The sequence below is a fragment of the Taudactylus pleione genome, unplaced genomic scaffold (genome assembly GCF_031769625.1).
Source record: "Taudactylus pleione unplaced genomic scaffold, aTauple2 ptg000211l, whole genome shotgun sequence".
Taxonomy (NCBI): domain Eukaryota; kingdom Metazoa; phylum Chordata; class Amphibia; order Anura; family Myobatrachidae; genus Taudactylus; species Taudactylus pleione.
Genome location: NW_028284613.1, coordinates 6115107 through 6133850, shown reverse-complemented (window position 1 = coordinate 6133850; position 18744 = coordinate 6115107). Strand labels below are relative to the sequence as shown.

General features: G+C 43.0%; 1 protein-coding gene across 1 annotated transcript in view; it reads right to left on the bottom strand.

Moving 5' to 3' along the window:
- Positions 1-698: 698 nt before the first annotated feature.
- Positions 699-18744, bottom strand: part of ZC4H2 (zinc finger C4H2-type containing) — a 42983-nt gene continuing 24937 nt past the window's right edge. Inside the window, exons 3-5 of the mRNA XM_088478222.1 lie at positions 11911-12083; positions 9441-9603; positions 699-1297 (exon numbers count right to left, since the gene is read on the bottom strand). Of these exons, the coding sequence (XP_088334348.1) occupies positions 1184-1297; positions 9441-9603; positions 11911-12083 (450 nt within the window). The 3' untranslated portion in view covers positions 699-1183. The remainder of the gene's footprint in view (positions 1298-9440; positions 9604-11910; positions 12084-18744) is intronic.

Here is an 18744-nt window from a genome sequence, read left to right as displayed (position 1 = left end):
GACATTTTACAGTCAATTGGGGTGGTGGTGGTGGGTGTTACAAGAGGACCCCCAGTCATTTTAAAAAGTTGGTTTCAATGTTCAGTCTAACTTATAATATCCTAGTAATAAAATAGGAAATACAATATATGTTCTCTAAAATAAAACAGGTTGGCACGAATGCTTTCAGAATTCATGTGCTAGTAGATTCAGATGACGGAATCTGAATTAAATACTGACGGCTGAATAGCTGTCAGATCTCATACCAACGACGGAAGCCCGAAGGGAGGATATCCTGACAGCGGCCGGTAAGTACTCTAACCCTCCCTTCGGGGTGTCTAACCCTAAGTTCCTTCCCCGGTAGTGCGTAAACCTAACCCCCCCCCTTCCCGCACCCTAAACCTAACCCTCCCGGGGGGTTGCCTAACCCTAACCTCCCCCTGGGGGTGTCTTAACCTAACCCCCCCCACGCGCGTCTACAAGCTAACTAGTCCCGGCTTGCCTCGTTCTGGATTTCGGCATGGGGCTAAAGATAGTATTCCGATGGCCGGCATTCCGGGTGGCGGCACTTTAACCGCATTCCATCCTTACTCAACCCACTAAAGCTAATACAGGGCTGATCTGATATTTAATATTACAGAGCCTCTTACAGCAGTCACTGAGTCTTGTGTGGTTAGGCTTCTTAGATACACGAACAGACAATACATTTTCTATGAATGTTTTCCATTTTATTTAATCGATTATTTGCTTACAAGAGGCATGTAATTGAGGTTTTCAAATTATTATTTAGAGAGGTCTTCCAATCTTCAGTAATTGCACATCGCTATTATCATCATCATCATCTTCGGATAGCAATCTTTGTTCAAAGGGCAGGATGTGAACATAGCACCAAGACTTAAATATTTTCTCTTTTCCTTATTTTTGTAACAAAAAAATGACAACAAACACTGGGAATGTATGATTGTAGCAGAATTGCAGCAATAAACAGCTATGCTATTTGGCTATGTTTTACAGCTCACTTTTATGCTACAACTGCGCCACGGTAATGAAACAGGCCCCATTGTGCTTACAACACGTTAAATAGAAAAACACCACAAGATCAGTTCAAGATTGCACGGGATTCAGGGCGAGCATGGTTACATTGTTACTAGAGAGGATGTCAGGGAAAAGGGGTCTTTCAGGTTTATAAAGGGATTGGACTGTTCTATTCATCTTGTTTCCGTTTTGGCTTCTTTGGATTTCGAGATCGACTCTTTGCTTTGCAGAGCGGGCAGATGGGTGCATTGCGGTGGATCTGCTGGTGACAAGACAAGCAGGCCTAGGAAAGAAAAAACATGTTTGTGACTTTTTTTTTTACAGCAAAGTTTAATAAGTATCAAAAATATAGGCCCCCATTTACTAACGAGTTTTATCACCAAAACGAGTGATAAATTTCACTGTGTATGATAAATGGTGCTCCAGCCAATCAGCGCCCAACTGTAATTTTTCAGTTGACAGTTGGGAGCTGATTGGCTGGAGCACCATTTATCATACAAAGTGAAATTTATCACTTGTTTTGGTGATAAAACTCGTTAGTAAATGAGTCCCATAGTATGATTGAGTAATACAAATTATTATAAATTTACAATCCAGGGATGCCCAACGGTAGACATGTCCAGTCAGGTGTTAAGGACCCTGAATCAAACTTGTTTTACCATTAAACTATGGGCCTCATTTACAAACGATTTTTGTCACTAAAACGAGTGATAAATTTCACTGCGTATGATAAATGGTGCTCCAGCCAATCCTCCCAACTGTCAGAATAATGATAGTTGGGAGCGGATTGGCTGGAGCATCATTTATCATACACAGTGAAATGTAGCACTCGTTTTGGTGATAAAACTCGTTAGTAAATGGGGGCCTATAAATGTTATCTCTCAGGTACAATTCTATCAAGTTTACACAAGAACTGAAGCGTTATCAAAAAGAAAAGAAAAAAATATATATACTGTATATCTATATCTAATATATATATATATCTATATATATATATATATATATATATATATATTTTATTTTTTTTCCTTATGTTTTTTATATACAGCCATGGCTAAAAGTTTTGACAATTGGTTTTCACAAAGTTTGCTGCTTCAGTGTTTTTAGACCTTTTTGTCAGATGTTACTAATTACTGAAGTAAAATTACAAGCATTTCATAAGTGTCAAAGGCTTTTACTAACAATTACTTTAAGTTTATGCAAAGAGTCAATACTTGTAGTGTTGACCCTTCTTTTTCAAGACCTCTGCAATTCGCCCTGACATGCTGTGAATCAACTTCTGGGCCACATACTGACTGATGGCCGCCCATTCTTGCCTAATCAATGCTTGCAGTTTTTCAGAATTTGTGGGTCTTTGTTTGTCCATCCGCCTCTTGAGGATTGACCACAAGTTCTCAATGGGATTAAGGTCTGGGGAGTTTCCTGGCCATGCACTCAAAATTTTGATGTTTTGTTCCCCGAGCCACTTGGTAAACAGTAAAGCATCCTGAGACCGTTCATGTGTGGGGTTGCTTCTCAGCCAAGGGAGTTTTGTTCCCCCAAGCCACTTATCACTTTTGCCTTATGGCAAGGTGCTCCATCATGCAGGAAAAGGCATTGTTCATCACCAAACTGTTCTTGGATGGTTGGGAGAAGTTGCTCTTCGAGGATGTTTTCGTACCATTCTTTATTCATGGCTGTGTTGTGGTAAAATTGTGAGTGATCCCACTCCCTTGGCTGAGAAGCAACCCCACACATGAACGGTCTCAGGATGCTTTATAAAATAAGTATTGAACACATCAACATTTTCTCAGTAAATAGATTTGTAATCGGGCTATTGTAATGAAATTTTCACCAAAATGTCAGCAACAGCCCATGCAAAGAAATCAAACCATAGATGTCCATAAATTAATGTTATGTGTAATAATGTGAAATGACACAGGTAAAAAGTATGGAACACATGAAGAAAAGGAAGTGCAAAAAGGCATGGAAAGCCAAGACACCAGCTGAAATTAATCAGTAATTAGAAAGCAATTCTGCCCCTTGTCAGTGCAAATTAATATAAGCTGGTGCAGTACCAACTGATGGCCTATATAAAGGTGTCTCAAAACCAAGGTGTTACACAAGAAATATCTCATGATGGGTAAAAGCAAAGAGCTCTCCCAAGACCTTTGCAACATTATTGTTGCAAACATACTGATGGTATTGGTTACAGAAGGATTTCTAAACTTCAGAATGTTCCAGTGAGCACTGTTGGGGCCATAATCCGGAAGTGGAAAGAACATAATTTCACCATAAACCGGTCACAACCAGGTGCTCCTCGCAAGATTTCTGACAGTGAAAAGAATTATCAGAAGAGTTTTCCAAGAGCCAAGGACCACTTGTGGAGAGCTTCAGAATGACCTGGAATTAGCAGGTACAATTGTTTCAAAGAAAACAATAAGTAATGCACTCAACCGCCATGGCCTGTATGCACGCTCACCACCCAAGACTCCATTGCTGAAGAAAAAGCATGTTGAAGCTTGTTTAAAGTTTACTGCACAACATTTGGACAAGCCTGTGAGATACTGGGAGAATATAGTCTGGTCAGATGAAACCAAAATGTAACTCTTTGGATGCCATAATAAACACCATGTTTGGAGGAGAAATGGCACTGCACATCACCCCAAAAACACAATACCAACAGTGAAGTTTGTAGGTGGGAACATCATGGTGTGAGGCTGTTTTTCAGCATATGGTACTGGAATACTGTATTTGATTGAAGGAAGGATGAATGGAAAAATGTACAGATAAAATCTGCTGCCATCTACCAGGATGCTGAAGATGAAACGAGGGTGGACATTTCAACAAAACAATGATCCCAAACACACAGCCAATGACACTCTCAATTGGTTTCAGAAAAAGAAAATAAAGCTGCTAGAATGGCCCAGCCAATCACCTGACTTGAATCCAATCGAAAATCTATGGAAATAACTAAAAAGATTAGAGTTCATAGAAGAGGCCCACGGAACCTTCAAGATTTGAAGACTGTTTTGTAGAAGAATGTGTCAAAATCACACCTATGCAATGCATGTGACTAGTTTCTCCATACAGGAGGCATCTTGAAGCTGTCATTACCAACAAAGGCTTTTGTACGAAGTATTAAATAAATTTCAGTAAGCGTGTTCAATACTTTTTCCCAGTGTCATTTCACATTATTACACATAACTTAATTTATGGATATCCATGGTTTTATTTATTTGCATGTGTGGATTGCACGAGTTGTTGCTGACAATAGCCCCATTACAAATATAATTTACTGAGAAAAATGTTGATGTGTGCAATACTTAATCTTACCCGCTGTGTGTGTATATATGTATATATACACATACATATATATATATATGGAGGGAGGGAGGGAGGGAGGGAGGGGGAGGGGGGGAGAGAGAGAGAGAGAGAGAGAGAGAGAGAGAGTGAGAGTGTGTGTGAGAGTGTCAAAAGTTTGGACACACCTTCTCATTGAATGGTTTTTGTTTATTTAAATTATCTTAAACATAGTAGATTAATACCAAAGACATCAAAACTGTGCAAGAACACATATGGAATTATGTTGTAAACACAAAAGTGTTAAACAAATCAAAACATGTTTTATATTTTAAATTCCTCAAAGTAGCCCCCTTATGCTTGGATGACAGCTTTGCACACTCTTGGCATTCTCTCAATCAGCTTCATGAGGTAGTCTCCTGGAATGGTTTTGAATTAACAGGTGTGCCTTGTCAAGAGTCAGTCTGTGGAATTACTTGCCTTCTTAATGTGTTTGAGACCATTAGTTGTGTTGTGCAGATGTAGGGTTAGTACACAGTGGACACCACTATTTGACTACTGTTGTAATCCATATTATGGCACCAACCACTGAAATCAGTAAAGAGAAACGATAGTCCAGCATTACTTTAAGACATAAAGGTCAGTCGATATAGAAAATTTCAAGAACTTTGAATGTATCCTCAAGTGCAGTTGCAAAAACCATCAAACGCTATAATGAAACTGGCTCTCGTGATGGAAGATCAAGAGTTACCTCTGCTGTAGAGGATAAGTTCATTAGAGTTACCAGCCTCAGAAACCGCTACTTAACAGCACCTCAGATTAGAGACCACATAAAGTCTTCACAGAGTTCAAGTAGCAGACAAATCTCAAAGAGAATTGTTTGGGCCAAGAAACACAAGGAATGGACATTAGACCAGTGAAAATCTGTACTTTGGTCTGATGAGTTCAAATTTGAGATATTTGGTTCCAACCGCCGTGTATTTGTGAACGCATGGTTTCTGCATGTGTGATTCCCACTGTGAAGCAAGAAGGAGGAGGTGTGATGGTGTGGGGGGTGGTTTGCTGGTGACACTGTTGGTGATTTCTAAAAAATTTAAGGCACACTTACCCAGCATGGCTACCTGAGCATTCTGCAGCACCATGCCATCCCATCTGGTTTGCGCTTACTGGGACTATCATTTGTTTTTCAACAAGACAATAACCCCAAACACACCTCCAGGCTATGTGAGGGCTACTTGACCAAGAAGGCAAGTGATGGAGTGCTACGTCAGATGACCTGGCCTCCACAATCACCCGACCTAAACCCAATTGAGCTGGTTTGGGATGAATTGGACCGCAGAGTGAAGGCAGCCAACAAGTGCTCAGCACCTCTGGGAACCCCTTAAGACTGTTGGAAAACCATTCCAGAAGACTACCTCATGAAGCTGATTGAGAGAATGCCAAGAGTGTGCAAAGCTGTCATCCAAGCAAAAGGGGGCTACTTTGAGAAATCTAAAATATAAAAAACATATTTTGATTTGCTTAACACTTTTTTGTTTACAACATAATTCCATATTTGTTCTGTGATAGTTTTAATGTCTTCAGTGTTAATCTACTATGTTGAAAATAATTTAAATAAACAAATCCATTGAATGAGAAGGTGTGTCCAAACTTTTGACTGGTACTATATATATATATATATATATATATATATATATATATATAGAGAGAGAGAGAGAGTGAGAGAGAGAGAGAGAGAGTGAGAGAGAGAGAGAGTGAGAGAGAGAGTGAGAGAGAGAGTGAGAGAGAGAGTGAGAGAGAGAGTGAGAGAGAGTGTGAGAGAGAGAGTGAGAGAGAGAGAGTGAGAGAGAGAGTGAGAGAGAGAGTGTGAGAGAGAGAGAGAGAGAGAGAGAGTGAGAGAGAGAGTGAGAGAGAGAGTGAGAGAGAGAGTGTGTGTGAGAGAGAGAGAGAGAGAGAGAGAGAGAGAGAGAGAGAGAGAGAGAGAGAGAGAGAGAGAGAGAGAGAGAGAGATTTAATTTGAGGGTAATTACATCCAAATCAGGTGAACGGTGTAGGAATTACAACGGTTTCTATATGTGCCTCCCACTTTTTAAGGGGCCAAAAGTGATGGGAAAAACTAAACAATCCTAAATGTAACTTTCACTTTTTAATACTTTGTTGCAAATCCTTTGCAGGCAATTACAGCCTGAAGTCTGGAATGCATAGACATCACCAGACGCTGGGTTTTATCCCTGATGATGCTCTGCCAGGCCTCTACTGCAAATGTCTTCAGTTCCTGCTTATTCTTGGGGCATTTTCCCTTCAGTTTTGTCTTCATCAAGTGAAATGCATGCACAATCGGGTTCAGGTCAGGGGATTGACTTGGCCATTGCATAACATTCCACATTTTAGCCTTAAAAAACTCTTTGGTTGCTTTTGCAGTATGCTTCGGGTCATTGTCCATCAGCACTGTGAAGCACCATCCAATGAGTTCTGAAGCATTTGACTGAATATGAGAATATATAATTGCCCAAAACACTTCAGAATTCATTCTGCTGCTTTTGTCAGCAGTCACATCATCAATAAATACAAGGGAACCAGTTCCATTGGCAGCCATACATGCCCACGCCATGACACTACCACCACCATGCTTCACTGATGTTTTGGATCATGAGCAGTTCCTTTCCTTCTCCATACTCTTCTCTTTCCATCACTCTGGTACAAGTTGATCTTTGTCTCATCTGTCCATAGTATGTTGTTCCAGAACTGTAATGGCTTTTTTAGATGTTGTTTGGCAAACTCTAATCTGGTCTTCCTGTTTTTGTGGCTCACCAATGGTTTACATCTTGTGGTGAACCCTCTATATTCACTCTTGTGAAGTCTTCTCTTTATTGTTGACTTTGACACATATACACCTACCTGGTGGAGAGTGTTCTTGATTTGGCCAACTGTTGTGAAGGGGTTTTTCTTCACCAGGGAAAAAAATCTTTTGTCATCCACCACAGTTGTTTTCTGTGGTCTTCCGGGTCTTTTGGTGTTGCTGAGCTCTCCGATGCGTTCTTTCTAAGAGTGTTCCAAACAGTTGATTTGGCCACACCTAATGTTTTTGCTATCTCTCTGATGGGTTTGTTTTGATTTTTCAGCCTAATGATGGCTTGCTTCACTGATAGTGACAGCTCTTTGGATCTCATATTGAGAGTCGACAGCAACTGATTCCAAATGCAAATATCACACCTAGAATCAACTCCAGACCTTTTACCTGCTTAATTGATAATGAAATAACGAGGGAATAGCCCACACCTGTCCATGAAATAGCTTTTGAGTTGATAGTCCCATTACTTTTGGCCCCTTAAAAAGTGGGAGGCACATATAGAAACAGTTGTAATTCCTACACCGTTCACCTGATTTGGATGTAATTACCCTCAAATTAAATCTGAAAGTCTGCAGTTAAAGCATATCTTGTTTGTTTCATTTCAAACATTGTGGTGGTGAATAGAGGCCTAAATATGAAAATTCTGTCAATGTCCCAATATTTATGCACCTGACTGTGTGTATGTGTATGTGTATATATATATCTCCTATACCACACACAATACAGGATGGAGTAAGGGCAAAAATACAGCGTAGGTCCAAATAGGTCACCATGAATAGAAACGACATCAGCACATCACAAGGATACATGCTGAAGTTGTTTCTATTCATGGTGACCTATTTGGACATACGCTGTATTTTTGTCTTGGATTGCTGTACCTTGATAATTGTCTCTGTGTAGACCGAAACGTCGGTAACCTTTTTCTATCAAGCAACCCTGTATAATGAGCCATTGGCTGAATTAAATAAGTTGACCATCTCATATGTGGTGAGTGCCCTTACTCCATCCTTTATTGTGTGTGGTATAGGACTTTATGCATGTTCTGGTCTTGGACCTTAAAAGGAGCAGCCCTGATTCTTCACCTTCTAAGTTAATTGCAGATGTGAGTGCAGAACTATACAATATATTTTTTTTTTTTAATTGAAAATACACAAAAAGCTAATAAGAAAATACACATGTGCTTTCAATGTGTGGAAAAGGAGCCAAATTAACTCAATGGAATTCTCACTGCATGAAAACCGCCGGCCAACCAGTGGGTCATCAACTCCAGATTGAACAAATAAAAAAGTTTTTAAACATATGAAAATCTTACTCTTTTTTTTCCCCATATCTTTTTTTAGTATAATAACAATACAAGCTTAAGAAGAAAAAAACGAAAACACTTTGAAATAAATCAATTCACTTATTTTGGTAAAAAGAACCTTTAGTGAAATTTGCAACTTTTTACATTCTTTGCTTCTATCCAGATCTACCACCTTCCCTAATAAAATAACCAAACACAATATAAAATATGCGCAGTCTGAATTAAAAACAATTTTAAAAATATGCAAGTGTGATATTCACAAACATTTCCTTAAATATTTTTTTGCTTTTGTTCATTGTACTGTTGAGATCATAAAGGACCTGAGATGGTATAATTTTATTAATTTATTTTTCCATGATCAGAGAGGGTGGCCTACTCTCCTGCACTCTCCAAAATCGTAGGAATCGATATCTAGTCACTACAATCCCTCCATGGTTTGAAGATATGGTAAAATTAACAGCTGCATCCCACTGGATTCCTGTGGCTATACTTTCAAATGTGAGAGACAAGTGAGGAGGACGGGTCTTCCCTATTCTCTGTCAGGCTTTCCTCTGTGTTCCTAAGCTGGCTGGAAAATAATTCTGTATCTGGGTCATCTAGTTTCCAGACAATTTTTGGTGCACTAAACAAGGAAAGTTATCACTAAAATAAAATGTAAGGGCAGATCTTCATTAAGCCTTGTCAGGTCACTTAGCAATACACACTCCCAAATTAGTAATAATGGCAACAGTAAGGACAATTTTCTGAATGATGGTATTGCAAGCAGCATGAGGGTGATATGTATCAAACTTTCTAAAGAGGACAAGTGGATAAGTTGCTATCATTTATCATGTACATTCTGTGAAAAGAAAAACAAGCTTATTGGTTGCTATGGGTAACTTCCCCATCTGTCCTCTTTTGAAGGCTTGATACATCTCCCCCAGAATTTGGCATAGTGCAGATCAATGATGTGGCCGAATACACTAATTTATTACAATGCCAAAATGTTACCTTCATGGGAGGAGGTTGCTGCCGGAATGTGGCTGTCTGTCTGGTATCCTGCTTTCTGGCTACTTGTAGCTGTTGTGCTGCTGCTGCCGCTGCCGCCAGGGATTCTGGTATAGGTGGCTCCTGAGGTTCTGTTTGCCACTCCGCTTTCTGTTTTTCAAAGTAGCTGGAACAAAAGAAAATAATAAATGACCATGCAGTAATTAAATCTTTGCTAAACGCAAACTATGAAGAAGAAATTAATTATTGCCAGCCAGTGATGTGCGGCTGATGTATATGTGGAAATGAAAATCTGGTGAGTTGTTTCTGGGTATAGATATTCTGTGCAGTTGTCCACACTGTCCCAAAGGGATCTTAAAGAAGACCATGCTTTCCTAATCTCACCATTTGGTTAGGATGGTTACTACAATGTTATTCCATGAGGTCTATTAAGCCTCCGCATGTTGAATGAAGTCTACTAAAATAAGATTTCAAGTTTAATGATTTTTAATGACAAAACAGAGCTGTCCTGGAAAACTGGGCCACAGCGGAGACTTACATTTTATGCCCTGGATGTGGAACAACGTCTAGAGGACATGGCATGCAACCCAGTGTTACAGCAAAGTGACTTTCTGCCTTTACTTGACAAATAAGTGCTTCCATCTCACATTTTCAGTTTTTGGGAGTATATACATGATTGCTGTCACTTTATATTCCTGACTGACTAATATCCCATGAATCCTCCTCATAATAATCTACTGCTGTGAACTGCAGAGCACTCACCAATATTGACGTATGCTGGATTCAGTCACAGGGACCTTTGTGGAAAAAGGGTCAATCACCACAGAGAAAGAAGTGACCCCCACAATGCATTGCAGCACGTAATCTCATGCCCCCATGTGCTGGTGTGAAAGATTGCTTACAGGTTGTGTTATGATTCCTCTGTAAGGGACCGTTTTGTTTACCGTATATACTCTAGGGGTGAGCGATTATACTCGAGTATAAGCTGAGTTTTTCAGCACATTTTTTGTGCTGAAAAAGCACCCCCTCGGCTTATACTCGAGTCATGCCCGCATGGTAAGCAGCTGAGTAGCATACCATGCGGGCTGCGGTGCAGACTGTGTCTCTGTGACACAGCTGCACCGCGTGTGTAGCGCTGACCGGACGGAGTTCGGTCAGCACTACACACTGCCAGACACACAGCCACCGGAGCCGGCAGCTGTGTGTTTGTTGTAATGAGCAGCCGATGAGAGTCTGTCAGACTCTCATCGGCGGCTGCTGCTGCTCCCACTGCAGGAGCCATCTTCCGGCTCCCGCAGTGGGTAATGGGAGAGACGTCATTACGACGTCTCTCCCATAATGCAAAGCGGCCGGAGGAGCTGATAGCAGCGGTGGGACCAGGAGCGGGGTTTCAGGTAAGTTTTTATTTTTTTATTTTATTAGAACTACTGGGGGCACTACCAGGGGGGGATTACTTTTGGGGGCACTACCATGGGGAATTACTTCTGGGTGCACTACCAGGGGGAATTACTACTGGGAGCACTACCAGGGGGAAATACTTCTGGGGGCACTACCAGGGGGAAATACTTCTGGGGGCACTACCAGGGGGGATTAATACTGGGGGCACTACCAGCTGCTGCATTTCCCACCCTAGGCATATACTCGAGTCAATAAGTTTTCCCAGTTTTTGGGGGGAAAATTAGTTACCTCGGCTTATATTCGGGTCGACTTATAGGTTTTTTTTTATATAGATTATTTTCATTTTCAAAAGGCTGCTAAGGATAGACATTATTTACACAGAGGGTCCTATGTAAGCCAAGCCATCTGTTCTATGGCATGATTCTCATTTCAAGCACCCAACAAAATATTTTCTTTCAGCCATCTTATATTTAAAATTCATTGGTCTGTTTGTTTGTTGTGTGACGAAAACTTCACAGACTGGTAACATTGGTTCCCATAAGACATACAAGTGGACTGAGGTCCTGGTCAGACCTCCCGTTGGTGTACACTGGGCAAAACTTTGACCCAGGGAGCCTGTTCTGGGTCTTCCCCTGGATGGGTTTGGATGAAAACTTCACAGTGGGGTGGCAATTGGTATGGGATGCCTACTGGAGTTGGGGATCCGGTCACAACCTCACGGCAGAGTGCGCCGGGCAGAACGTTCCTCATGGGTGTGTTGGAAGTGCTGCTAAGATGCTAATTATTTTTAAAATGTTGACAGTTACATCCAACTCATTGATAACTTAATAACTTGAAGATTTAAACCCAGGCAACGCCGGGTACTTCAGCTAGTTGTTTCTAAATGGTGGAAACATTGTGATACATGGCTACCCAAGACATCTGAACACTGCAAAGCTAACGTGGAATGAGTGCTGCAGCTGGATAGGTGCACTATTCCTCACCATTTAGAAAGCCGTAAAAAAAAAAAAGGAGCCTGAAACAACAGAGGCATTAACATAAATACATGGTATTCATCAAAATATATCTAACTTACTCCAGGGATAGTTTTTCCTCCTCTTCACACAAGTCTGGCAGCCTCTGCAGTCCTAGGGTCATTCTCAAGGCATCGACATGCTCTTTCAGAGGCTTGTACTCCTCGTGCAGCCGACGTGTAGATTCCAGCAGTTTGTTCAAGTCATTCTCTGACTGTTTGATAGTGTTTTCCATCTGCAGAAGAGAAATAGTAAGGAATATTGCTGCGAGGTATACACCTTAGTAATGCACTAAGAAGTCTCAAACCACTATTATTTATTTGTATTCTTTACCTATATACAGAGCTTTAACTGGATGTAATTCTATGCGGAGTAGAAAATAAATCAAATATCTAGCCAAAGGGGACATTTTAAGACGAGCCAGCTATCAGTATGACCTGTCCAACTTCTGCCAACCATTATCTTATGTAGGTTGCCTATACACAGATATCTACTGTATGGTGACATTATGCTCAGAAAAGAGACCTGTATACCTCTACATGACCAAGGAGACACAAAGGGTCAGATCACCCATATCACAAATCCATAAATGCTAAATTATTGCATGAAAAAATAAAGCAGGAGAAAAAAGGGTGCAAAAATAAATATTTGAGAGTTACCGCCTGTAGTTTGTGTATGTTAATATATTAGTTCTCCACATAAGAGGTTTAAAGGACTGTTTACTAGATTCTATTACATTAAGTTAAATAAAAATACATATAATGGAAAGTTAAGGTTGCTAAATTTAATACGTGACTTTTCCCATCACTGTCTTTGCAGAAGTGGTATAATAAACAGAGCACTAGGGGTGAGTGAAAACTATATAGAGGAGGAGGAGATTCATTCATTGGTGTTTTATTATCAGTTTTATTAGGCAATCTATGAAAAACTGACAGCTTATATGAAAACAATTTATTACTCCATCTTCGACGTGGGCATATTTGTCAGGGTGGCTGGAAACAGCTTCTGAGAGACTATTTATAAGCTGGTCTTGGGCATCATGCTTGTGGAACAGGGTCAGAGCTGTGTCACGTAAATCACACACATAAATAATTTTTTTCTTTTTTAATATTTATGACGTGCAAGCACAGTAAATTTACAAGCCACTGTTTTCATCCATAGCTCCTGCTTTTATACATTACTAGCTGTTGCCCGTGGCTTCGCCCACAATGAAATAGCTTCTGACATTTTTTATTTGAGGTGTTCTAGTTGTATTGCTTTGCATAGGCGCCCTTTTGGAGGAGTGGGCCACATGACCAATAGCGCTATACAGACTGGTGGCAGCAAGGTCTTCACCCACCACTCACACCAGGGTTGCCGATATTCTGGCTGCCCATTTCCGGGAGAAAGCAGCCAGATCTACATTGCAGGGGGCGTGGCCGGAATAGGGGGCATGGCCGGAGATATATGTGGGAAGAGATCATCAGCATTGTGAAGCAGGGGGATGGGCCAAAATGACGCGATTCAGCATGAATTACGTCATCGGCTACCCCCGCTGAGGGGATTTCTCTTAAAACCGCGAGGGGGGGGGGGCAGAGGGGTCAGCAGCCAGGAGTCTTGCCTGCATTTCCAGGGGGGCTGGGAGCGGCACCGGATTTTTGGGAGGCTCCCGGCCGATACGGAGGGTAAGCAAGTATTGCTCACACCAATGTCACTCTAGACCAAAGCATCTCTCCCCCCATGCCTTACCGGCGGTGTGCATGGTGCCACACCCATAGTTGCCGACTTTCTGGCTGCTCCTTCCGGGAGGGAGCAGCCAGATCGGCAGGGCAGCGGGGGGGCGTGGCCGAAAAAGGGGGCGTGTCCGGACGGGTGCCTGCCGTTTGTAGGCATCACGGGGGCGGGGTAACGCGATCGCGTCATTTTGGCCCCGCCACACAATGCCGATAATACAGGCATTGTGAGGCAGGGGGCGGGGTCAAAATGACGTGAATCGCGTCACTGGCTGTCCTCAAAGCGGGGGTTAAGAGTAAGTTGCGGGGGATGTCGGGGGGATCGCCGGCTGCCGGGAGGCTTGCCTGCCTTTCCGGGGGGGCGGGAGCTGCACCCGATTATCGGGAGGCTCCCGCCCAAATCGGGAGGGTAGGTTACCCTGGCCACACCTATCTCTTGCATTGTTCATGTCAATACATTTTGACTTTGTTATTGCTCAGATTTAACAAAGTGCAGGTTATTTCTAGGAGATTCCACTACAAAATGATCCGAATTTTCATGAAAACTACTTCAGTCATTTTTGCATCAACTTGGAAGAAACAGACAGACATTTTTGTAATATTAGTATATAGATGAAATTTGAGCATACTTGGTCAAGAAGGTATTTTGCCAGAAATGGTAATTCATATTCCTTTAAAAGTTCCACATGTGAATCTCCTATCTGCTTTCCCGGCGCTATTCAACATCACATTTAATTGAATTCCCCCAAATATTAGCAACAGCTGTTTTTCTCTTTTACACCAAGGGACTTATGAAGACTCCATGAATGCAGAGTATGTAAGTCCCTCTTACTTCATAATCCGCTATCCCGAATATCAGTCTTTATTCAGGGGCTGATTCTGCACTGGACGCAGAGGAGATTCAGTTGCAAATGACCAATGTTTTATCTAGTGCACATGCGAAGTCACAGTGTGGGGTTAGCTGCAGCCGGATTGTCAGGCTGCAGGCATGTAGGGGCGGTTACGCCTCCGTTTTTTGAGGTGTGCCGAAGCCAGAGACTGTCTTCTGATGCAGATTATCTGGCCTCGCACCTTAGTTGCAGTAAGTCCAGGGAACCTTAGGGTTGCGCTGATGTCTGATTGTTGTCGCGAAGGTCACAATGTTGATCCGATGCTGCGCAGGCAGCGGATTAGAGAGACCGGATGTGGGCGTCTCATTAAACATGATGCCGCCTTCAGCATTACCATAACTTCTCTACTCTGCTGCGGCAAAGACTAAGTACTGAACCGAACTGCGTCCACCTGTAAATCAGGCCCACAGTGGAATAAAATGTCACTTAGACGCCTATGTACTTTTTGCTGTAAGGTTGCACTGTGCAGCACAGCATCAGCCAGTTAATGAAATATCATCCTTTCTGTTCTGTCAGTAACAGCTGGAAATAAGAAACTTCACAGGCCATAGGACTCACCGAAAACAGATTTCCGCAGGCGCAAGGCGATGAGAGTGGCAGTCTCAGTTTTAAAGAAATTGGCTACATAATTAGCATAAAACGCAGCTGCGGTTGAGGCAAAAGACACAGCTGCCACTCAATGCGTTTTTGTCAGAGGAGGAAATCCACAGCTGCGGGAAAATTCTATCACACCAGGAACAGATATGGACAGTTGTTCTATATGTCAAAATAGAACTTATAGAAAATCCTATATTACTGGCGTTACACTCCTAATAGACTGCGCAACAGATTTCCATCAGCCCCTGTCATTGTTGGCATAACTGTGGTGGAGAATGTACAATATAACACACCATATGGTCTTGTCAAGTCCAAGCCCAACTTTGGATGCCAATTTTGTCAGTTATTATTATCATCCTTTATTTATATGGCGCCACAAAGGGTCTGCAGCACCTTACAAAGTATATATAAGCAGAAACTGTAAGAACAAAACCATTTTGGTTTACATCCTTTGTGACTTACAGTACAGAACACTGCAGAACATGGACGTGGTATAAACATTGCTGCATCAGCAGTCATAACACGCAAATAAACAGACATTTCATCTTTAAATCCTTGGCACATACTTTTAAGACTGAGGGGGTGTAAATCTACATTTGTGGGATCCTTAGCAAGATTTTGGAAATGTCCCCTATGTACAACCAAAGAGTTAAAACAAACACATATACTGTACATATGGGGCTCCATCCAGCTCTATGGACAGTAGCAGCCCCACCCTCTGCCACTATGGTAGTTATGCCTTTGGGTCTGATTCAGAACGGATTGCGATCGCAGCTGCGTAATCGCACACAATGAAGCTGCGAAAATATGCTAATGCCTGCCATAGCTCAGCCAGCATAGAGATGCCCACTGCTGCTTTCTCACATTTGTAATACCTCGCAGTCCTGCGTATTCATCGGTAACATCGAAGCACATCGGCCAGTCACACAAAATTATAGCAGGTCCGACTCATCGTAGAAATTCACGTCGCACGCAGTGAGTACTCAAGCTATGTATGCAACTGCAGTGGCTAAAATTTGCACGCGTATGCAACTGCGTTCAAATGGACAGATATGTCTGCGCTTCTGCAACCACTCCACAGTCACCACCCCCAAATGCTCACGGCCTGTCACTCACTCTGCGATGGATTCCTATCTGCATGCGTAGGTCGCAGTGCGACTGCAGCGCGCATTCAGTGTTGAACAATCGGCCGATCTGCGTATGTAGTTGCAATTGTGTACGCTGCTGAATCAGGCCATTTGAACACAATTTTGTGTGGTCCATAGCGCATTATTTAGATTTAAAAATAACAGCAGCAAAAATTTCAATCATGCTGTGTGGGCCTTCTTCTAACTCAGGTGTTAAAAAAGAGGAGTTATGGTAAAACCTACCTTTGTTAACTGTCTTTCTTCGAAGTCCATAGGGTCCACCGGGAGACAATGGGGTGTAGGTGGGACCGGACACTAACAGCAAAGCTTTTCAATTCCAGGATGCTCCGGTCCTTCCCCCTATACCCTGCCCACTGTCTGAGGGCAACTCAGTTTTGTTAACAAGCCCAAGGCAGGAGAGGAGAGAAGAAAAACTAGCACACTGAAGAATCACACTCTCACACAGAGAAGGAAACAAGTAACCAAGAGAAGAAACCCATAGAAGCTAGGAGCATCAGGTCGGGTGCCCTGTGGACCCTATGGACTTCGAAGAAAGAGAGAGAGTTAACAAAAGGTAAGTTTTACCATAACTCTCCTTTTCTTCTTCAGGGTCCAGAGGGCTCCACAGGGAGACAATGGGGATGTCCCAAAGCAGTTGTTCAAGGGCGGGAATGCTCCTGAGCTGATAGGAGAACCCTACACCCGAAGAAAGCATCCTGAAAGGCAAATGTATCAAAGGCATAAAACCTAAGAAAGGCGTGGACAGACGACCAGGTGGCTGCCCTGCATAGCTGTTCAGCTGAGGCGCCACACTGGGCTGCCCGCTAGGGACCCACAGAGCGAGTAAAATGAGCAGATACTGTAGCTGGCACAGGAAGGCCAGACTGCGTATAAGCCTGTGAGATAGTCATACGAATTCAACTGGCCAGAGTCTGTTTGTTAGCTGGCCATCCCTTCTTGTGGAATCCATATAGGACAAAGAGGGAGTCAGATTTCCTGATGGAAGAAGTACGGCCCATGTAGATGTTTAGAGCATGGACCACATCCAAAGAGGCCTCAACTGATGAGAGGTCTGGTGATTGAAAGGCCGGAACCACAATTTCCTCATTTAGGTGGAACTGAGACACCTCCTTGGGAAGGAAGACTGGGCGTGTTCTTAGAACCGCCATGTCCCAATGAAAGACTAAAAATGGGGAGTGACATGAAAGCACCCCTAAATCAGATACCCTATAGCCAGAAGTAATAGAATATTCGCCGTAAGCAATTTGATATCCACTGATTCCAGGGGTTCGAATGGAGGTCCTTTAAGTGCTTGGAGCACCACTGCCACATTCCATGGAGCCACAGGAGGTACACGGTATCCACCTTGCAGGAAGGTATGAACATCTGGAAGAGGAGCCAGTCTGCAATGGAACCAGATGGATAAAGCAGAGATCTGCACTTTCAGAGATGCTAGGTGGAGGCCTAGATCCAATCCAGCCTGAAGAAAGGCAAAAATTCTAGACACCTTAAAAACTTGGGGGGGTGGTCATAGTTTCTTGGAGCACACCATTGGAAATATGTATGCCATATTTTGTGATAAATCCTGTCTGAGGCCGGTTTACGTGCTCTGAGCAAGGTCTGGAGCACAGAGCTGAAAAATCCCTTAGCCATTAGGAGGGATGTCTCAAGAGCCAAGCCCTTAAAGACAATCGGGCCAGGTCCAGATGTAGACATGGACCCTGAGACAACAGGTCTACCCGTAGAGGAAGTTGAAGAGAAATGTCTGAAGATCGGAGTACCAATGACGTCTGGGCCAAGCCAGAGCCATTAACAGAACTGTGCCCCTTCCTGCTTGAACTTCCAAAGAACTTGAGGAAGCAGGGCTATCGGGGGAAAGAGGTATGTCAAGTGGAAGGCCCATTTCACTGACAATGTGTCCACGAAGGCTGCGTCGGATTCCCTTGTCCTGGTTCCATAATTTGGAAGTTTGCTATTGTGTCTTGAGGCCATGAGATCTACATCCGGCAGATCCCATTTGTCCACCAGGAGCTAAAAGACTTCTGGATGTAGAGACCACTCCCCTGCATGCACATCGTGATGGCTGAGGAAATCTGCTTGGTAATTGAGAAATCCCGGGATGAATAATGCGGAGATGGCTGGGAGACAGCGTTCGGTCCAGAGAATGTGGGACACTTCTGCCAATCCTGTCTGACTTCGAGTGCCTCCTTGGTGATTGAGGTTGGAGGCTGCCGGGGCGTTGTCGGACTGTACTTGTACTGGCTTGCCCTGAAGAATATCCTGAGCCAGAGTGAGAGCTCTGTAGATGGCTCAAAGTTCCAAGACATTGATTGGTAACTTTGCCTCAACTGGGGTCCAGCAGCCCTGGAAGAAGTGCTGGCCGGTTACTGCGCCCCACCCTCGGAGGCTTACGTCCACGGAGAGGAGAGCCCAAGCCGGGATCCAAAAGGGGCGGGTCTAAATTGAATGTCTGTAGCCACCAGGCTAGGGGCAGGCAAAACTCCAGGGGGAGGCCAATCGTCAGGGATCAAAGTAGATGGGGTAGGCCGTTCCACCTGAAGAGGATCAGG